This window comes from Pteropus vampyrus, unplaced genomic scaffold (assembly GCF_000151845.1).
Source record: "Pteropus vampyrus isolate Shadow unplaced genomic scaffold, Pvam_2.0 Scaffold37, whole genome shotgun sequence".
NCBI lineage: Eukaryota > Metazoa > Chordata > Mammalia > Chiroptera > Pteropodidae > Pteropus > Pteropus vampyrus.
In genome coordinates this window covers 1,983,506-2,000,520 of record NW_011888818.1, presented here as the reverse complement: position 1 = coordinate 2,000,520, position 17,015 = coordinate 1,983,506, and the positions used below count along the sequence as shown (strand labels likewise).

At 39.1% G+C, this 17,015-nt stretch overlaps 1 protein-coding gene across 6 annotated transcripts in view; it reads left to right on the top strand.

The window, feature by feature from the left end:
• Positions 1-17,015, top strand: part of CTNNA2 (catenin alpha 2) — a 1,043,800-nt gene that overhangs the window by 636,124 nt on the left and 390,661 nt on the right. The window contains exon 8 of one of the 6 annotated variants that reach the window (XM_023529441.1): positions 7,639-7,653. The exons of the other annotated variants lie outside the window; for them this stretch is intronic. Within the exon in view, the coding sequence (XP_023385209.1) occupies positions 7,639-7,653 (15 nt within the window). The remainder of the gene's footprint in view (positions 1-7,638; positions 7,654-17,015) is intronic. 6 annotated transcript variants of the gene reach the window in all.

Genomic DNA, 17,015 nt, shown 5'->3' with positions numbered 1-17,015 from the left:
TCCTCTCCCAGTTAAGTCCACGTCTGTTTTAACTAATGCTACCAGTGACCTACCTCTTCGTTGCTAAACTATTAGACCCTCCTCAGTCAGTTAATTGCATTCTCAACTGTAAAGTTCTTTTCTCCAAAACTTCCTGCTGCCACAGATGAAGTGTAATTCTCCTTTTTGAGTGAGAGCTATTGAAAAGAAGGATCACTCTCACCTTCTAACCCCGCCCACTACACACTAATGCAGGGTGAGTAGCTTAAGTCAGCTCAACCATCCCCTTGCATCAGAATCCCTTTACCCACCACCTTCCTGATCCCTAATGTATGGGCTCTATTCTAGTGCATCAATGTCTTTCTTAAAGGGAGCCACACAATAAAATATATTGTGCCTTCCCTGAGAGAGGGTAAGGCTATTGTTCTCCTTAGGAATATGTGTCATTGTCCCCATGGCAACACTTGGAGCAGGTCCACTCCCAGAGCTCCAACCTAGTCATGGCTTACAGTTGGACAAAAATTTTAAAACTTTTCTTAAACAGTGGAAAAGGAGGACACAGTTGCCATGTACCCAACTTTCTTCTTTTTAACCAAAGCTGAAAACACAAGTCTCACTTTGTGGAAAGAAATCTTGTTTGTGTCTCTGGGAGCTGCTTTGGGATTCAGAATTTAGATTCTTAAGATATATGACTGACTGATGCTGTGAAATCAGTTGTTTCTGGCAGCAAATCATGAAATCAGCACCAACTTGCCCATAAAAAATGAAGGTTTTATGGTAAGTGGTTTAAGAAAAATGCAGAATATAAGTCCTTTGCGATGTATATATTTTATAGCAGCAATACCCTATTTTTAATTTTTTTTGATAAAACTTCTCCATTGCTATAGTAGGAAAACATCTTGAAGTAACTTCAATAAAAACAGCTATGTATATAGAATGACATACAATGGCTTCGTCAGACTTATTCTCTAACTAACTGAGACATAAATCTAGGATATGATGGGTTTTTTCCCTGCAGAATTAAATTTTATTAAAATAGTTACTTAGTATCCCATTCGGCCATGAGTCAAAGCAATTGGATCCTACAGAAATGAAATTAGTTGATCCTACTGTAAGCTCGAGTAGAATCAATTTCAGTTTCCTTTGGATGTCCTTTTAGTGTTTATCTGATGGTGTATTCTTATTGTTTTTAACAACAATAACAACAAAATACTGGTTAGATTCAAATAATCATTCTTGATCTCAATTCAGAAAGAATGTGTATCCTTTTCCTATATAATAATTTTTTATCCATATTATGGTTTTTAATTGATCATTCTCAATATTATGTCTCTTAAAATGTTGAATAATTTTCCTCCCTATGAAATCCATTATCAGATGAAAGTCGGGATCGAGATATTCCATCCTTATGATGGCTATACATGGCTACAGCTAATGGAACATGCCTATTGCTGGAGTTAAAGACAAACAGCTCCTCTGGATAATTGCAGTTGGTTTCTCTTGATGGGCCTATGGTTTCACTCTATGACCAACTAGACAAATACCTAACTATGACTTTATGGCAAAGGTATAAGGGCATGATTAGAACAGAGCTCCCTTGCGAGGCTGGAGATTGTTCCCTGTGATGGTTGGATCTTGAGAATATTTAGCAGAAGTTCAAAGTCACATACACAGCAGCCCTAAAGCTTGGGATGCTAGTTGTTCCAATGTGTTTGTTAGTGACAGCACCACACTGGTACAGTTGAGCTGTAGTATCACTGACAATTTATAGGACCTCTGCCTATACTTTTGTGTATCTGTCCAGATCCAATTCAATGGGGGCACTATTCACATATGGTCTGATTAGAATGGTCCTCTTGGGATGATTCAATGCACAGCCTGCACATCTGTACATAGCCGTTATGCTTTCCCCTGCCTTATTTTGCCTTATGTCTCTCTCCATCTTGCTTTCTCCCTTGGGCTTGAATTTGGGGTCTGTGTGAATAGGTAAGGCTTGATGAGTGGTCCCTAGTGACAGATTCCCCAAAGATACTCCATGACACTGACCTGAAATTCAGATAAGTGACTAAAATATTTGATATAAAAATGTCTCCTTTTCTCTCACTGCACACCTCGCACCTCTACCCCGGGTACCTCACTTCCCAACTCATCTCCAGGCAGAAGCGCATTTGTTCTGCTCTGCCCCAAGCACCACTCCACTTCACCTTTATTTCATTTCTGTAAAATCTACCCTAGAAGCTTCCTACTTATAGAAGTGTGTGTATATTATCATGGATGCTAAACTTGGGTTAAGAACAGCTTTAGAAGATATATAACATTCATTTATAGGATTGTCAAATGTCACCCCCTTTTTCAAAAAATGTGGAGTATTCAAAGAGAGAGATGATGTACCCCAAGCCTCCTCTTAAGGATCCCTTTATTATTTCTTATTCTTTAGTTGATACACATTAGTTTAATTTCACAACTCTAGATGAATTGTCATGAGCTTCTGTTCTCAAGGTGGGACACTTTAGGCATTATTTATCAAAATAATAAGCACTATTGCTTTTCTGAATGTTTATCAAGTGTCAGGTGCTGAATGATGAATTTCCAGTATATCGTCTGACTTATGTTTTCCTCACACAGTCCCATCAGGGGGATACTATTAACTTCATTTTATAAATGAAACAATAGAAGCTTGCCCAAGTTTTCCCTGATTCCTAAGTTTGTGAGCTTTCATCTCCTGTCATGATGTCCCCTAAAATGACATTCCCAGGCATTGACTCATGTTATCAGATAAGTATTCCTTGCAGTGGAAGCACAGACAGGAGCTGCTTCGTGACTTTGCTGATGGCTCTTTCTGTTCATGGATGTGAGCCCAGGGCGTGCCTCTGGTGCTGATTGCCATGAACGTTGCTGAGCACTCGTCACATGTACAGGGCAGCCTCTCCTGCTCTCAGCTCTCCCACAGAGATTCTGCTTCACTGGACTTCAGATGTGGATGGGATTGATGGATGAAGAAACTTAGTGAAGATGACATTTATGACTTGCCTGAGAGACCCAGGAAAAATTTGGGTGTTTGGCAGTTTACTGATGTCTACAGACAAAATCCCAAAGATATAGCATCTATTACAGGACCCCAGTGGAGAATAACTTAATGCTTTATCAAGTTGTGTGGTCTGGTCACTGGTGATCTTGAAAAACTTTGAGAAAAGGAAGTTGCCCAGGGAGCTTTTATCCCAAAACATGCCCGATACGTAGCTGGTGGTTCCGTGGTTAGTGTAGACATCATGCGTTTGGGCCCAGAGAAGGCCAAGCTGCTTTTCTGCTTGTCAGACTAAAGTTGGCCAGTGTTTCCATGAATGTCCACCGTCAGGAACAATCTCAGGAAGATTGTGTTATTGGTGAGTTTGGCCATTGTATCCCTCAGATCTTGGTCCAGTGGGCCTAACCTCTCCCCTGTTACCCTTTTAACTCACCTTTGAGATGTTGCCTCATTTTAGTGTCATGAGAAAGATTCCCAGGTTTGCTGTGGAGAACACATTACAAGGCATTCTGAAGTCATTGTCAGAATCATGGTTCACTGCATGTCAGGGACTGTTAGGAGAAAAGGGCACACGAGCTACATATGGGGGTGAAGCTGCTCGCAGCCAGAGCAGTATTGAAGATAAATTTTGGATTGCTTAGATAACATCACTATTTAAGGCTTGTGTACTTCTTAGTCACTCGTGATTGGACTAGTCCTGGATATAGTACTTTATTCTTCTTCCATGTTCTCTCTCATTATGTCAAAGCAAATCTGAACTCCTGAATTGTGTGTTACTCATTTGTACCTGTGTACACACATTTTAAATGCAAATATCCAGCCCCCTTTTCTGACAGTAGATGGGCATTATTTATTCTATTCTAGAAGAATTCCAGACCTATAATGGTGGGAGAGGATTATTTTTAAAAGCTAGTCCCCTCTTTTGATAAACAAATTTATTTTTCTTAATCACAATCACAAGAGGAATCAGACGAATGGAGATCGTATGTTGTTTCTCATCATCATGTGGGTATAATGGGAATTGTGGGGGCTTCTTTATCCATTCCCATGCCCTATGGTCCTGGATTGGTCTAGAAATCTGCATATGAGCCAATCAATTTTGTTCATTCATCAATTCTGATCACATGGAATGATTCATGAGTAAGCACCTGTTCTAATTTGGAAACTCACACATCAAGAAAGGAAAGTTTTCTGGGGCTTAGGTAAAGTATTCTCCCTCTTAGAAGAAAATATTGTTTCTGTCTTTTTCCGGATATTGTCATATGTAATTACAAACTATTTTGTAATTAACCATTAAGATGAAGTTCACACAGGGAGACGGAGGAGAATTACAAGGTCACAGAACTGGAGCCACTAGGTAGAGTTTAATCCCAAAGCCTGCCTTAACTTTGTATTTCCAATTCTGTGAGCCAATAAAAATCCTTATTCTTCATGACAGATTGAAGGGGACTTTTTCTCCTCAGCTAACACAATGTGGAAGTAGGTGTAGAATGAGTGTGTGCCTGGTGTTTGGATCTACTCGGAGCATCCAGCTGATTCACAGGAATGTGACCTCTGTGACTGCTTGCGATAGTGCAGCAGACTCACATATATGCCACATATCATCCTCCTACTGACCAAGTAAGGGCCTACTCCTCCTTCTTAGGGAATCTATCTTGCCCATTCCTGGTTGCTCTAATTATATAATGTGAAGCTGCTTTCCCCAGCCGCTTTCCTTCTCCCCATACCTCACACTCAATCCTGACTGGGCCAGGAGTGAGAAGCTGACGGGAAGTAAGATGGGCTGAGCAATCAGCTTTCCTGTCTTGTGAACTTGATATAGAAGTCGTTAGTTGTTAGAGAGTACTTTAACTGAAAATTTGAATGTATTGCAAGTGCAGAGTGACCATTTTTTTGAGCCATGTGCATACCCAAGCAAAGAAAGCTGTTTGGCAGAAGCAAAGTGAGAAAGAAAGGGACATTGAGAGAAGCATCTCAGGAGGCAGGCCTCCCGCTGCCTGGTTCAGGTCACCCTTGGGGGTCCAACCCTAACTTCCTGCCTTTGACATCAAATCTTCCTTCTTCCTTAGATAGTTATGACAGATTCCTATTTCCTGTGACCAAAGATAAGAAAGAGTTGTTTTCACCACATCTTATACGTGATGCAACTGAAGATGAGAAAGGTCAATTGAAGATGATTTGTAGGGGTCGGCCTGGATTTCCTAACTTTAACTTTTGTGTTTTTTTGTTTGTTTGTTTGTTTTTTCATTTCACTTGCTGGTTAAGTGACCAAGAAAATCCAGTTCATCTACTTTATTGCTAAAGCGTTTTGTGACCATTGCTCATCATATATCAGAGAAAAAAGAATGACCATTGAGCTGCTTTTTAACACCTGTGACAAAAATTAAACGGGTTACAAACTGCCAGACCGAAAACTCAGAAGTAAACTGGGTAGCAATTACTATAGGTCTGTTTACTTAACTGCTGATACACGGAGTATCTTCTTTAAATTATCAGGGATTTGCCAACCTTGGCAATATTACTGCAATTATTAACTATCTTTAAATAAATTTCTGCTAGTCTGCATACCAGAGTACTCCTACATAGAGTTGCCCCACTGAAAATCTTGTCTCCTCTGACCAAGGAACTTCCAGACCTTTCATCTTATCTTAGTGCAGCTGCTCTAGAGGATAACTGTGTTTTATTTTTGCAGTGACCGCCCCCCACCATACCCCAAATTAATTCTAGCATATGACACATAGCCTCCAAATTTAATGAAAATCCTCTCAGCCATTATCTGTGATATGACAGACAGACTGGAACTTAATTATATTGACATGGATTTGAGCTAATGCTATCATATTTTACTAGAAAAAGCATCTCTTTAGGAGCTATTACAATTAGCAGTCCGATTTGGAAAATTCAGCCATGGGGAAATATCTGTGCAACCCACTGGCAATAATACCTTTAGGACACCCATCTGGTCAGGAACTGAATGATGTCCTCATTCTCCCAGGTAATCACAACTAGACTGTGGGTTAATAGCCTTGAAGAAGTGTTCTGTTGTACATTAGAACAAAAGAACTAATAATAGTAAATGTTATCCTTGTAGGAGGTGCCATCTAGGCCTTTTGGTCTTTGAAGTTGCTGTAGAAATGATAAATAAAAGATGTGTTGCATGGTACCACTACCTTAAATAAAAGAATTTTTACAATTTTCTTCCACCCCCACGCCCAAATAAAGGATATTAAAAAGTCTGACTTTATTTAAAGGAAATATTACATATAGAGGAAGCATAAATGTCAGAAGGCGTTAGTTTTCTGCACCACCTTCCTCCCTCTTGCCCCATTTCTCTGTGGGCTTCAGGGAAAATGCTTTAGTCAATATGTCACTAACCTACCCTTCATCATACTTTTGTAATCTTCTCTGGGAAAGATTCTTTCTTTTTCTTGTGACCTCTTAAAGCTAAAAGTGGGGATCATGTCATTTTGAAACTTTGATTGATGCTATTGAGAGTAGCTTAGCTGATTGGGGTCATATGGAGGAGATTACTACAGGCTATGGCTCAGGGAAGAGGGTGAAGAATGGGTGATAGGAGACGCATTGAGGGCTGCTGCCATAAGCTAGAGGAGCAAGACTGAATAACTGGCCCACAGTGGAAATACCAGGAGTGAAAGGAGAGGACACAGTGATAGGACATTTAGGAAGATAGGCAAATGGTTAATATAATATTTTTTCTAATCCAGGACTTAGCATTTCTTTTCTGTGAAGGGCCAGATAGTAAATAGTTTCAGCGTTGTGGGCCAGACAGTTTTTGCCACAGCTTCTCAACTCTTCCATAAGGCAGTCATAGACAATAATACATAAATGGGTATGGCTGTGTTCTAATAAAACTTTAATTACAGAAAAAGATGGTGACTGATTTGGTCCAAGGGCCATCTGATTACTTGTTTATAAAATTTGTTGCTAAAAATAAGTACTAGAATAGTTGTTATACAGTATGTCTGGTTCTAAGCCCAACTCTTAAATTTATTGAAATTCAGAATGCACTGGGATTCTAAAGTTATTAACTCTCTAAGTTCAGCAGTATTTTTTCAAAGCATATTTGTGCCATTATTATTTTAATAATATTTGAAATGTCCAAATCTGCATATATGAAAGCAAATATGTTTGGTACATAGAGTTAAGCTTAATACACTTCTTTCTGAAAAAGAGAGATTTCAATAATTAACCCTGGGAATCATAAGAGAATCAACCTTGAGAACAACAATGCAATTTTATGTAAGTCAAGAACCTAGGCTATACTATCTGCTCTAGGAGATTTTTAAAAGTATCGGGGCAGATATTTATGTTCTTGAGATGCTCAATCACTGCAAACACTGGTAATACAGTGGAAGCTAGCCAAGGCCAAGTGCGTAGCCCTGTGATCAATGAGCAGAGCAGACACAGCAGCAGGTAGCTGCTTGGCTTATTTGCACTAGTCGGAGAATCCTTTGATTGTAGAAGGCGGAGGCTCATTCAGGTTAACTCAGATTAATTGAAGTTTATTATAAGAAGACTGAGATCACTATCATTTGCCCGAACCTCATGGGAACAGAGAAGGAGCCATTACTACCTCAAGAGAAAACTAGAACCGTAATCTTGTGAGAATCAAGACACCTGGGTTGAAGGTCTCTTTGTCACCTCTCCTACCTTATTAGAGTCGCACTATTCATACAAATCAGTGGCTTCCCAGGACTCTGCTTCTGCTGTAGTTGTTAGTTAACAAACTCTCTTTCTGTATCTTGCTTTCAAATTCTCAAGGCAGTTAATATTACTGGTCAAATAAGTGGTGCACTGCAATATGGGAGGTGGGTGGTCTCTTTTACACAGTTGTACTGCTGTTCAGCCTTTCTGTGCATCTTGTGTCTATTCCTTCCTTTGTGCCTTGTATTCCTCTCTGTTCTATTTGCAAATGAAAGCTCAGTCACTGACCTACAGTCAATTGCAAGGGATGCTGGGAAGCGTAATCCACCTGTGTGTTCAAGAGGAAAGGGAAATGGAGTAAGTGAACAACCAGTAAGTCAGTATAAATGCAGTAAAACAAGTCTATAGATTATTGTATCTATTTGCCACATGCCCCTGAACTTGCTGGTATTTGTTTTTCATAGAGCCTTAGGTCTGTAAAATCACTAAGAGAAGTGATAAAGAGTTTTCCTGGGCTCATTCCTCTAAAAAAAAATTGTGGCTAATCAGATAAAGAAACCAAAATCATATGATTCTCACTACTAAATGTGATCCAGCACCTATTTGTATACTCTGCAGAGTTTATCACTACTTAGAGAAAAGGGACTTTTTCAAAATCTCTATTTTAAGAGGGAGAGCAGGAGCATATAGAAAGAAATGCACCTTTTGCTTTTGTGTCACTTCAGCAGCTAATACTGCCCTGGATTTTCAAAGATCCATCCCATTGTCACTCCATGTAACCTAATCCTTGGATCAGGAAACATGACCACAGAAATATAAGTTCAGAATAAGTAATACAAGGGAATTAATATCCAATATGGTTGAGTCAAGGGCTTGGAGCCTCTGATCCCAGCCCTGCTATTATCTTTGGAAATGTTACTTCATATCGATATTTTTTTCTGGGGAGTTGGGTGTGCTTATTTAAAATATATTATTTTAGAGAAGCTTGAAGGCTAGTTCTTGCGTTTTCTCAGTGACAGTGCTGGGAGGTACTGGTGGGAGAGGTATTCTTGTTCCCTTTTGGTGTTGTCCACTCTGTTCACAAGGGAAGTTTCTTCAGGGGTAAAGCGAGATTGGGTGAACTTTGCCAGTGACAGCTCCTATACCTCCCAGCCTTGGGCATGAAGATTTTGAATAGCACCTCCAAATGTGAGGCCCTAAAGGTCTGTGTTGATTTATCATAGAGACGAGTTCTCAGAATGCTGTCTTAAATATGACACGGGGGGTTGGGAAATAAAGTAAGAAAAAGAAGGGGATGGTCTTGTGAAGATTCCATATCCTGGGCAAAGTGGTGGTAGGTTCAATTGGTCTTTGACCTGCTCATCATTTGGGGCTGCCATGCCCTTCTCCCTGGGAGCCTGTTCTGGGTATCTATTACTGACAACTGCTCTGGGTCCTATGCCTTCTAATTGTTTACTTCTTTTTCTTGTTCTCTTTTGGCAACTCTCCCGTTCTGTCTCTTAAACCTACATCTAAGCATCAATGCCTTTTAAGGATGTACTGCGTGTGCTGAGCATATCCTCATCCAGAGAAAGGAGCTATTGGGTTCCTCTCCAGGCTCACCACTTTTCCTGGGGTGTAATAGTGCATTCTTACAGAGAACATCTGCAACAACAGTCCATTTAGAATGTGTGACCTTGTGGAATTGCTTTACTCAAGATCATTTGAGGCACCAGAGCAAGGGATTATGACCACATGGCAGACAAGGAGGGTGCTGACTGAGTTTTAAGCAATCAAGGCCTTATAACTGCTTCTAGCATGGAAGTCTTCCACTCTGCGATTACAAAGAGCTGGCCATGACAGGCCGTTGCTGGTTCCCCAGGACTTAATTGCTTTAAGAAATAGCATTACAAGAAATTAATTAGAAGACCGTAAGTCTTGATAGGCATTTGTTACAGGATGTTGTGCCTTTTCATTATGAAGCTGGGGAAGGGACTGAGGAGAGAAGCATGGAGGATGTTTTATAGGCAGACGTGGAACAGACTATAGATAATGTGAGGAGAGAAGCCCCTGCATAATGATGGCTCACTCAAAGAAAATTCAGAGGCTCCCATGAGTCTCAAGCTCTTGTAGAAATAAGAACATGAGACAATTCCTGACAAGTCACTTGGCTTAACTTTAAGAAAATTAGCCTCTTGATTTATAAAACATGACTGGGGACTGGCATATGGGTTAGGAAGCACTTGGCTCTGGAAAAGAAATGAGATGGAATACAAGGGAGGGATACAGTCATCAGGGTAAGTAAAACTAGCCTTCAAGGCCACAAGACATTAAAGCAGGAAAAACATCCAAAATTGTCTCCAATTCTATAGAATTTACCCCTCAGTGATGTATCATAGCAATTAGTACCGACTACCTAGTGGCAGGAGCGGCAGTATACTAATTTGTGGGTCCTATGTTCCTGGGAGGCTTAATAAAGTCCGTATTCAAATACAAGCTAATTGTTATAAAAATGTATAAGAGGGAGCTTAAGATATTTCACATCAAAGGAAGATTTTTAGCATAACAATATAATTTTCACTTTATTCAGTGATCTCGGCATTAGATGATTTTAACTATGAGCATAAGCGAATACAGTAACTTCCTCCTAGGCCTTTAATCCATGAGTGTATTTGCAGATTACAGTGTTTGTGCTATCTTTCAAATGCCTGTTCGATACAATCCTTATGAGATCCTACTTTTGATGTAATCTGATAAGAGTGTTATGTTGGGAAAATTATCAGAGTGCTGAAGATAATTTTCCAGGGATTGAGACTTCGGTGACCATCCAGCTTAGGTAAACAAAAAGTGGATGATTGTCAGAAAGTCATTTATTTACCATGCAGGTGTGTCTGCATGTGTATGTAGTATGTGGTCATGTGTCTAAATGTTTTTTTTTCTGAAATTAAAGTAATTATGTGCATTACCTCTCGGAAAGTATTGAGGTTACCTAACAGTAAGTATTTATTCAACACCCTAAGTGAATCGAGTTCTGATCCATCCCAATAAGGGATAGTAGAGAAGGATGAACAAAACCCCTGTCTTGTCTAAATTGGTTATCTAAGACATGCATGAGATAATGATCCAAAATATAAGCCATTAAACGGCCTTGGTTTTAGGATATCATAGAGAATTCACAAAATGACTCGAACCCAAATCAGACTTGAGAACTCATATGCTGTCAGTACCAATACTTTGCAGCTCCCCAGCAGCACACTATCTTTGATGTTTTCCACTCAAATAGCCTGCTCTGTCTCCAGCCATCCCCACAGATGTGTGCACCATAATCTAGCTCCTTCTTACCACATTATATTTTCAGCTTGTCTCTTGAGTATGATCCTTGGTCCACCCAAGTTCTCTGGCTTACACAGCCCCTTAACATATATTCTTATTTATTTCATGTCTAAATCTTTGTTTGACTTTTCTCTCCACTCAGTGTAATATCCCATGGAAAAAATATATGTATTTTTATATTATACCCATGATTTTATTTTTTCCTGCTCCCTCATTGTTAATACAGATATCCTTAGAACTACAGTGTAATTAAAGATATTGACATCAGTGGAGCCCATGTGAGAATGTGTGATCATAAAAGACATCATGGTGAAGCTAAGGGTTGACCTCGGCCTTTATGAAGAGAGAAAATTTGACTATTCAAGAGGATCAGTCTGTAGCTTAACACATGGAGATTTTGGGTAGGTTTTCTGAAATAGCATCAGGGTCTGTTTCGAATGTAAATATACATAGAACTCTTGAGGCTGAGTGGCATTTTATGATCCAGACAATTCCAAGAATACCCTCTCCATTTCTCCCTAACGTCGTTAGTTCGAGTGGCAAGTTTAGAAAAACGGGGAAGTTGAGTTGTCAATTCAGGCAGGCGAAGGAGCTCTGATTGGTTCTGGCCAAAGGCAAATACATCTAAAGGGAAGCGGGTGGTACCAGGTACTCCTGAGAAAAACCTACTCTTTTATGTTAACACCGCCATGTACCCCAATTATACACTTTGAATCAACCCTCAGGGACGCCCACCTCGTCTTATCTAATCTGCCATCACATTTAAAAGTGTATAAAATAATTTCATCTTCAAAAATTCATACTCAACAAACTGGAATTTTTTTACCTGCAAATATGATTTATTTTATACAGTTTTTTAAAAAGGGTGAATACTTCCAACGCACCGTTTTACTTGTTCACTCGACGAGCATGAAAATTGAGGAATGTTGGTTAAATGAAAGTTTCATCAAAAAAATTTTAGAAGTTTCGTTGAAAATGGAGTCAGGGTGGAGGAGTGGTTGCTACACGCACAGTAAAGCTATTAATTTAAAGCATTTTAGGAACATTTCTATTTTATAAGGTATGGTTTATCTATATAGGCCTAGCTATAATATAGATATATCATATATATTATGTATAATATATATAATTTTCTTCTCCATGATTTTATTAGTATCTGCTCCCTCTTTAATAATACCACTGTCTTTAGGACCATCCTGTAATTTGTAGATAGAGATGTCAGACGAGCTCATGTGGGAACATGAGAGCATTAGGGCTTCATGGTACAGGCATTTACGTATATTTGGCTATACATAATTTCTGTGTTATAAGATAGGATTCACCTGCATAGGCCTATAATTCTGGGTTAGTGATGTTCTGAGTTTACCTGGTCATACTGCAGTTAGAACCACAAGTCAGTCTCAAGCCTGGGATAGAGCCTAAAGAGAAGGTTAACTTTACTCTAGATTAATGTCAGTTGTTCCTCAGGAATCAGAACTACTTTAGCATGATCTGTTGATGATAGTTAAATATTTTGCTAATTAAATTCTATTAGAGATTCAAGACTCCTTTGTTCCAAGAGAGTTTGGTGATCTAGTAACCACCAGCCTAAGAAGTTACTTGGTAGCTGAAACCACAGAAAATGAAATTATCACGAATCTTAAATTTCTGGAAGAGTGAAACTGTTTTAGCAATATTGTGACAAAAGAAAAAGGGTCAAAAGCTAAATAACCTTGAAATGTCAGCCAGCTTACTATTCTATGAATTCCATGTAAGAAAGAAATAATATCAAATACGATTGAGACAGGAAAGGGTTTTATGGTAGAAATCTATTGTCTATTCTGGGACAAAATTCTGAATTTGGGAACTGTTTTTTCTTGTGGACACTGGATTTAAAGGTTGTTGTATCTAAAGATGTTCTCTGTGGCATAACTCTTGCTGTTTGCACAACCTGCAAATGATCCAAAGCCCAGAGTTATAATTAAGGACCTTGTTACACTGTAAAAGATTTTCAAATTTTAATCTATGACAACCCCCACAGCACTCAGGGCTTAAATACTTTATTGACCAGGCTGGCAGGCTGACTCCTCTGTTGGAACTGGGAGAGCTGTGCTCCGATTTATCTCTCCCACACTACATATTTGTAGTCATAAATCTTTTGCTGGGCTCTTTGAACATTAAAAATAGCCCAGCATTGCTGGCTTTTCTTCTAGTGCTGTGAGAGCCAAATCAAAGGTGCCAGCCTCCCATGGCCTTTTCATGTAGCGCTGTTCAGGGAACGTTTGCATCTATCCTGGCCCTCCTCGTCTAAGTGTCAAGTGAAAGGAAGGCATTTCCCATTCAGGATTTGGCTCCCTCCCCACAGATGCCTCCCTTAAGCTGAGCACTCAGCAGCCTAGGCCGACCTGGTCCTTGGCCAGGCTGCATCTATCTCTTTCCTTCTCTCGATGATGACTTTGGGCAATGTGTTGTCTTCCCCCTGCAGGTTCCCCCTAGATGGTGCAGAATCACTGTGCTACCACCAGAGCATGGCCACTGGGCTTTCACTGGGACCACAGGAAGAGAGAGGCAGAACAAGCATCTGAGGGCAGGGAATAGTTTCTGCAGGTACAAAAGAGAAATAGTTCCAGTATAGCCCAAAAAGCAGAGCAGAATTAGACTCTAAACTAGACAGTGACCCCACAAATATGAGACAGGTCATTTAGAGAAAAGACCAATGTGTTCCGAAGGAATGTTATTTTATGAATATCCTTTTTCTCTCATGAGAATGTTGTTTGGTTTGGATTTTTATTTCAGTAATAATGAAAATGAAGCTTTATGGGAGCTGTCCATCCCACAGACACTATGAGAGGATTTCTGTTACTCTTCCTTTTTCTTCGAAACTCTTTCTGATCTTTTAAACCCAGCTTTATTGAGCTATAATTGGCAGCCAGTAAACTGCACATGAAGTGTACGATTTGATAAGTTTTTCATAGGTGTTCACCCATCACCACAGTCAAGATAATGAATGTATTGTTTACCTTTTACAGTTTTCTATGCCCTTTATACCTCCTTCCTACTCCTTCCTATCCCACTGCCATCTCCAGGCAACCACTGATCTATCTTCTGTCACTACAAATTAGTTTGTATTTTTATATAAATGGCATCAAACAATATGTGCTCTTTTGGTTTTGCTTCTTTTCCTTAGCATAAGTGTTTTGAGATTCATCCATATTGCATCATGTTCATTCTGTTTTGTTGCTGAGTACCATGCCATCATGTTCATATACTATTGTCATTCACCTGTAGATGGGCATTTGAGTTTTTTTTCAGTTTGAAGCTTTTACTAATAAAGCTGCTATGAACATTTGTGTACAGGTTTTTGTACGCTTTTATTTCTTTGGGAAAGTACCTGGGAATAGAATAGCTGGGTCATATGAAAGGCATATGTTTAACTTTTTAAGAAATGACCAATCTCTTTTCCAAAGAGGCTACACCATTTTATATTCCCACCAACCAAGGGTCCCAGTTCCTCTACACCCTGGCTGGATTTTTGCTATAATCTTTTCTGTGAGATGCCTGTCTGGCCTTCATGGTCATCTGCATCAAACGTGGCCTCCTGTCTCTCTGGCCACACATGAAAGAGTCAAGGTTTGAGCTGAACAAAGAAAGAAAACCTAGACTGAGAGATATTCTTAATTTGACATCAACAGGAACTGTTTTATGAGATTCTGGAGAACTCTTTTGTGTTATGATGTTAGTCAAAATCATGGAATGATAAATTAATATGGATTAAAATTCCTCACCATTATTCTGTAAGCAGAAAGGAAAAAAAATACATTTTGTCTTTCATATTATGGAACCCAGTAAATGTTACTCACATATTTACCAGAACATGATGCTCAGAGATTGGACTGTTCTTTACTAAGAGAACCACATTTCTAAGTGTGGCCATTTAGCCCAAATGCCCAGATCAGAAATCTCTTCTACATCCTCTCTGAACACAAATGACCATGAGCTTACTACCTCTTAGGGAGGCCTATCTCTTCAATTCAGAGTTTTGTTCACGGAGCAAATTTTTATCTGTGGAGTTAGTACTTGCTGGTCTGGGCAAGTGAAGTGATTCAGAATCAGTTCACATACCACTGCTCAATTAGAGCAGGTTGCTAGTATAACATAAGGAAGCCAAGTTACGCTTCAGAAAATAGCATCCTTCCTACCTCTCTTATTTTATACGTCGTAGACTCATATAGCCAGGTAGTTTCTTAGAGATCATCTTGTCTGGTAACTCTGAAATTATGTTCCCAGCAACCAAGTTTGGAATTGGAAGGAGAGGAGTAAAAACAAAACAAAACAAAAAAACTAAAGCCATTCTTTGTATGCTTTACAAGTAGAATTTCTGTTTAAGAGTTTCTTAAAAATAAAGGTCTTAAAGAAAGTGAGAGAAAACCATTGATTGTGTCTAGCTCTCGGATGTGAGATGGAGAGCCTAAGATCTCATGAGAAGGTGTGAGTTGCTCTTGCTGGAGGTCATACTGATAGTAGTAGAGGTGGGGCTGGAACACAGGCATCTAGAACTTAGGTTAGTGCTTCTTTCATATGACCACATCTTGTCTTTAATTCCAAGTCTTGCAAAATAAGTGGAGAAGACCATGCATGGTTTAGTCTATTGCACTTGCTGTTCTGTCACTGTATGATATAAACCAGTCCCTCTCCAGGCCATCAAAGGCACCACAACAGAAAAATAATCTGTATTTTTTAAAAATGTAATGAAATAGCACTAACCTAAACCATCTGCTCTGAGATATTTATGTCATTTTTGTCTGTACTTCTGCTTTCTTTTGGTGCCTATTGCTGAGTAAAGAAACCCCAATCAGAACAAACAAAGGTTATCACAAGGTCCTCTATAGTGATTAGAGCAGTTCAAGATGTGTGTATGTGTATTTGTGTGTGTGTGTGTGTGTGTGTGAGAGAGAGAGAGAGAGAGAGAGACAGAGAGACAGAGAGACAGAGAGAGAGAGAAACAGAGAGAGAGAGAGAGAGAGAGATTGATTGATTGATTTTAGGGTGCTATAGAGGTCTTCTACACATTCCCTGCAAGGAGTATGGAAAAGAATATCTTTGAAAGATCCAAATGATTGTGTTGACACATTCATCATTCCTGCTTAGGTTGAAGCATCACGGTATAGAGGCAAGGCAGAACAAAGCTTTTAAAAGAACAGTTAGTTGTACTAGAACTGGTCAGACATCTGGTCCCTTCTGCTGTCTCCAGAGCACCATGGCCAAGGGGGAGCACCAGTGTATGTGCCAGTGACTTCAGAGAATGTAAATATACCTGCAAATAATTTCTAGGAGCCTCCTCATCTGTTCCCTAATGATTTATGTACTATCACTTATACACTTATTTAAGCAAGATTTTGCCAAGATATAAGCAAAACACTGGGTATAACTTTTTGCAGGATTTCATATGCAACTCTAACTGTGTATTAAGATACTTAATATTTAAAATTGAATTAAATATATAATATTTAATATGTATATCTTATTAACTATTAAGTGATACCATCATTAAAATGATATATCTTTTTAAAGTTCTCAAATAAAGTTCAGACCATAGGCACTTAAAGTTTTTAATAAATATCCACAGAGAAAGGCCTAAAGAAAAGAAATACATATTTATTGGCAGGCATTCAACTCAATAAAGTTACTTGGTAATTTATCTCATTTAATCTCCTCTTCAATTTTATGCCATGTGTGTGATTATCTCCATTTTATAGACAAAATAAATAACTTTCCCAAGGTCTCAAACCTAGGTTAAGATTTTGACCCAGGTCTAACTTCAAGGCCTATGATCTTTCCAGTACCCATGACAACAATTTTAGATATTTGGTGTTAATATTTAGAGAAATAATGACAAAAATGGAAAGATCATAGTTTTACATATAAAACACTGATTCTGACTCTAGTGAGTCGCCGCACAATAAATCCTCTTTGAGCCTGTAGTGCCAAAGCTTCAGGGCTAGACAAAATGAGATTTTAGTGCGATAGAAAGGAAGATGGATCCAAGAAGGCCCGA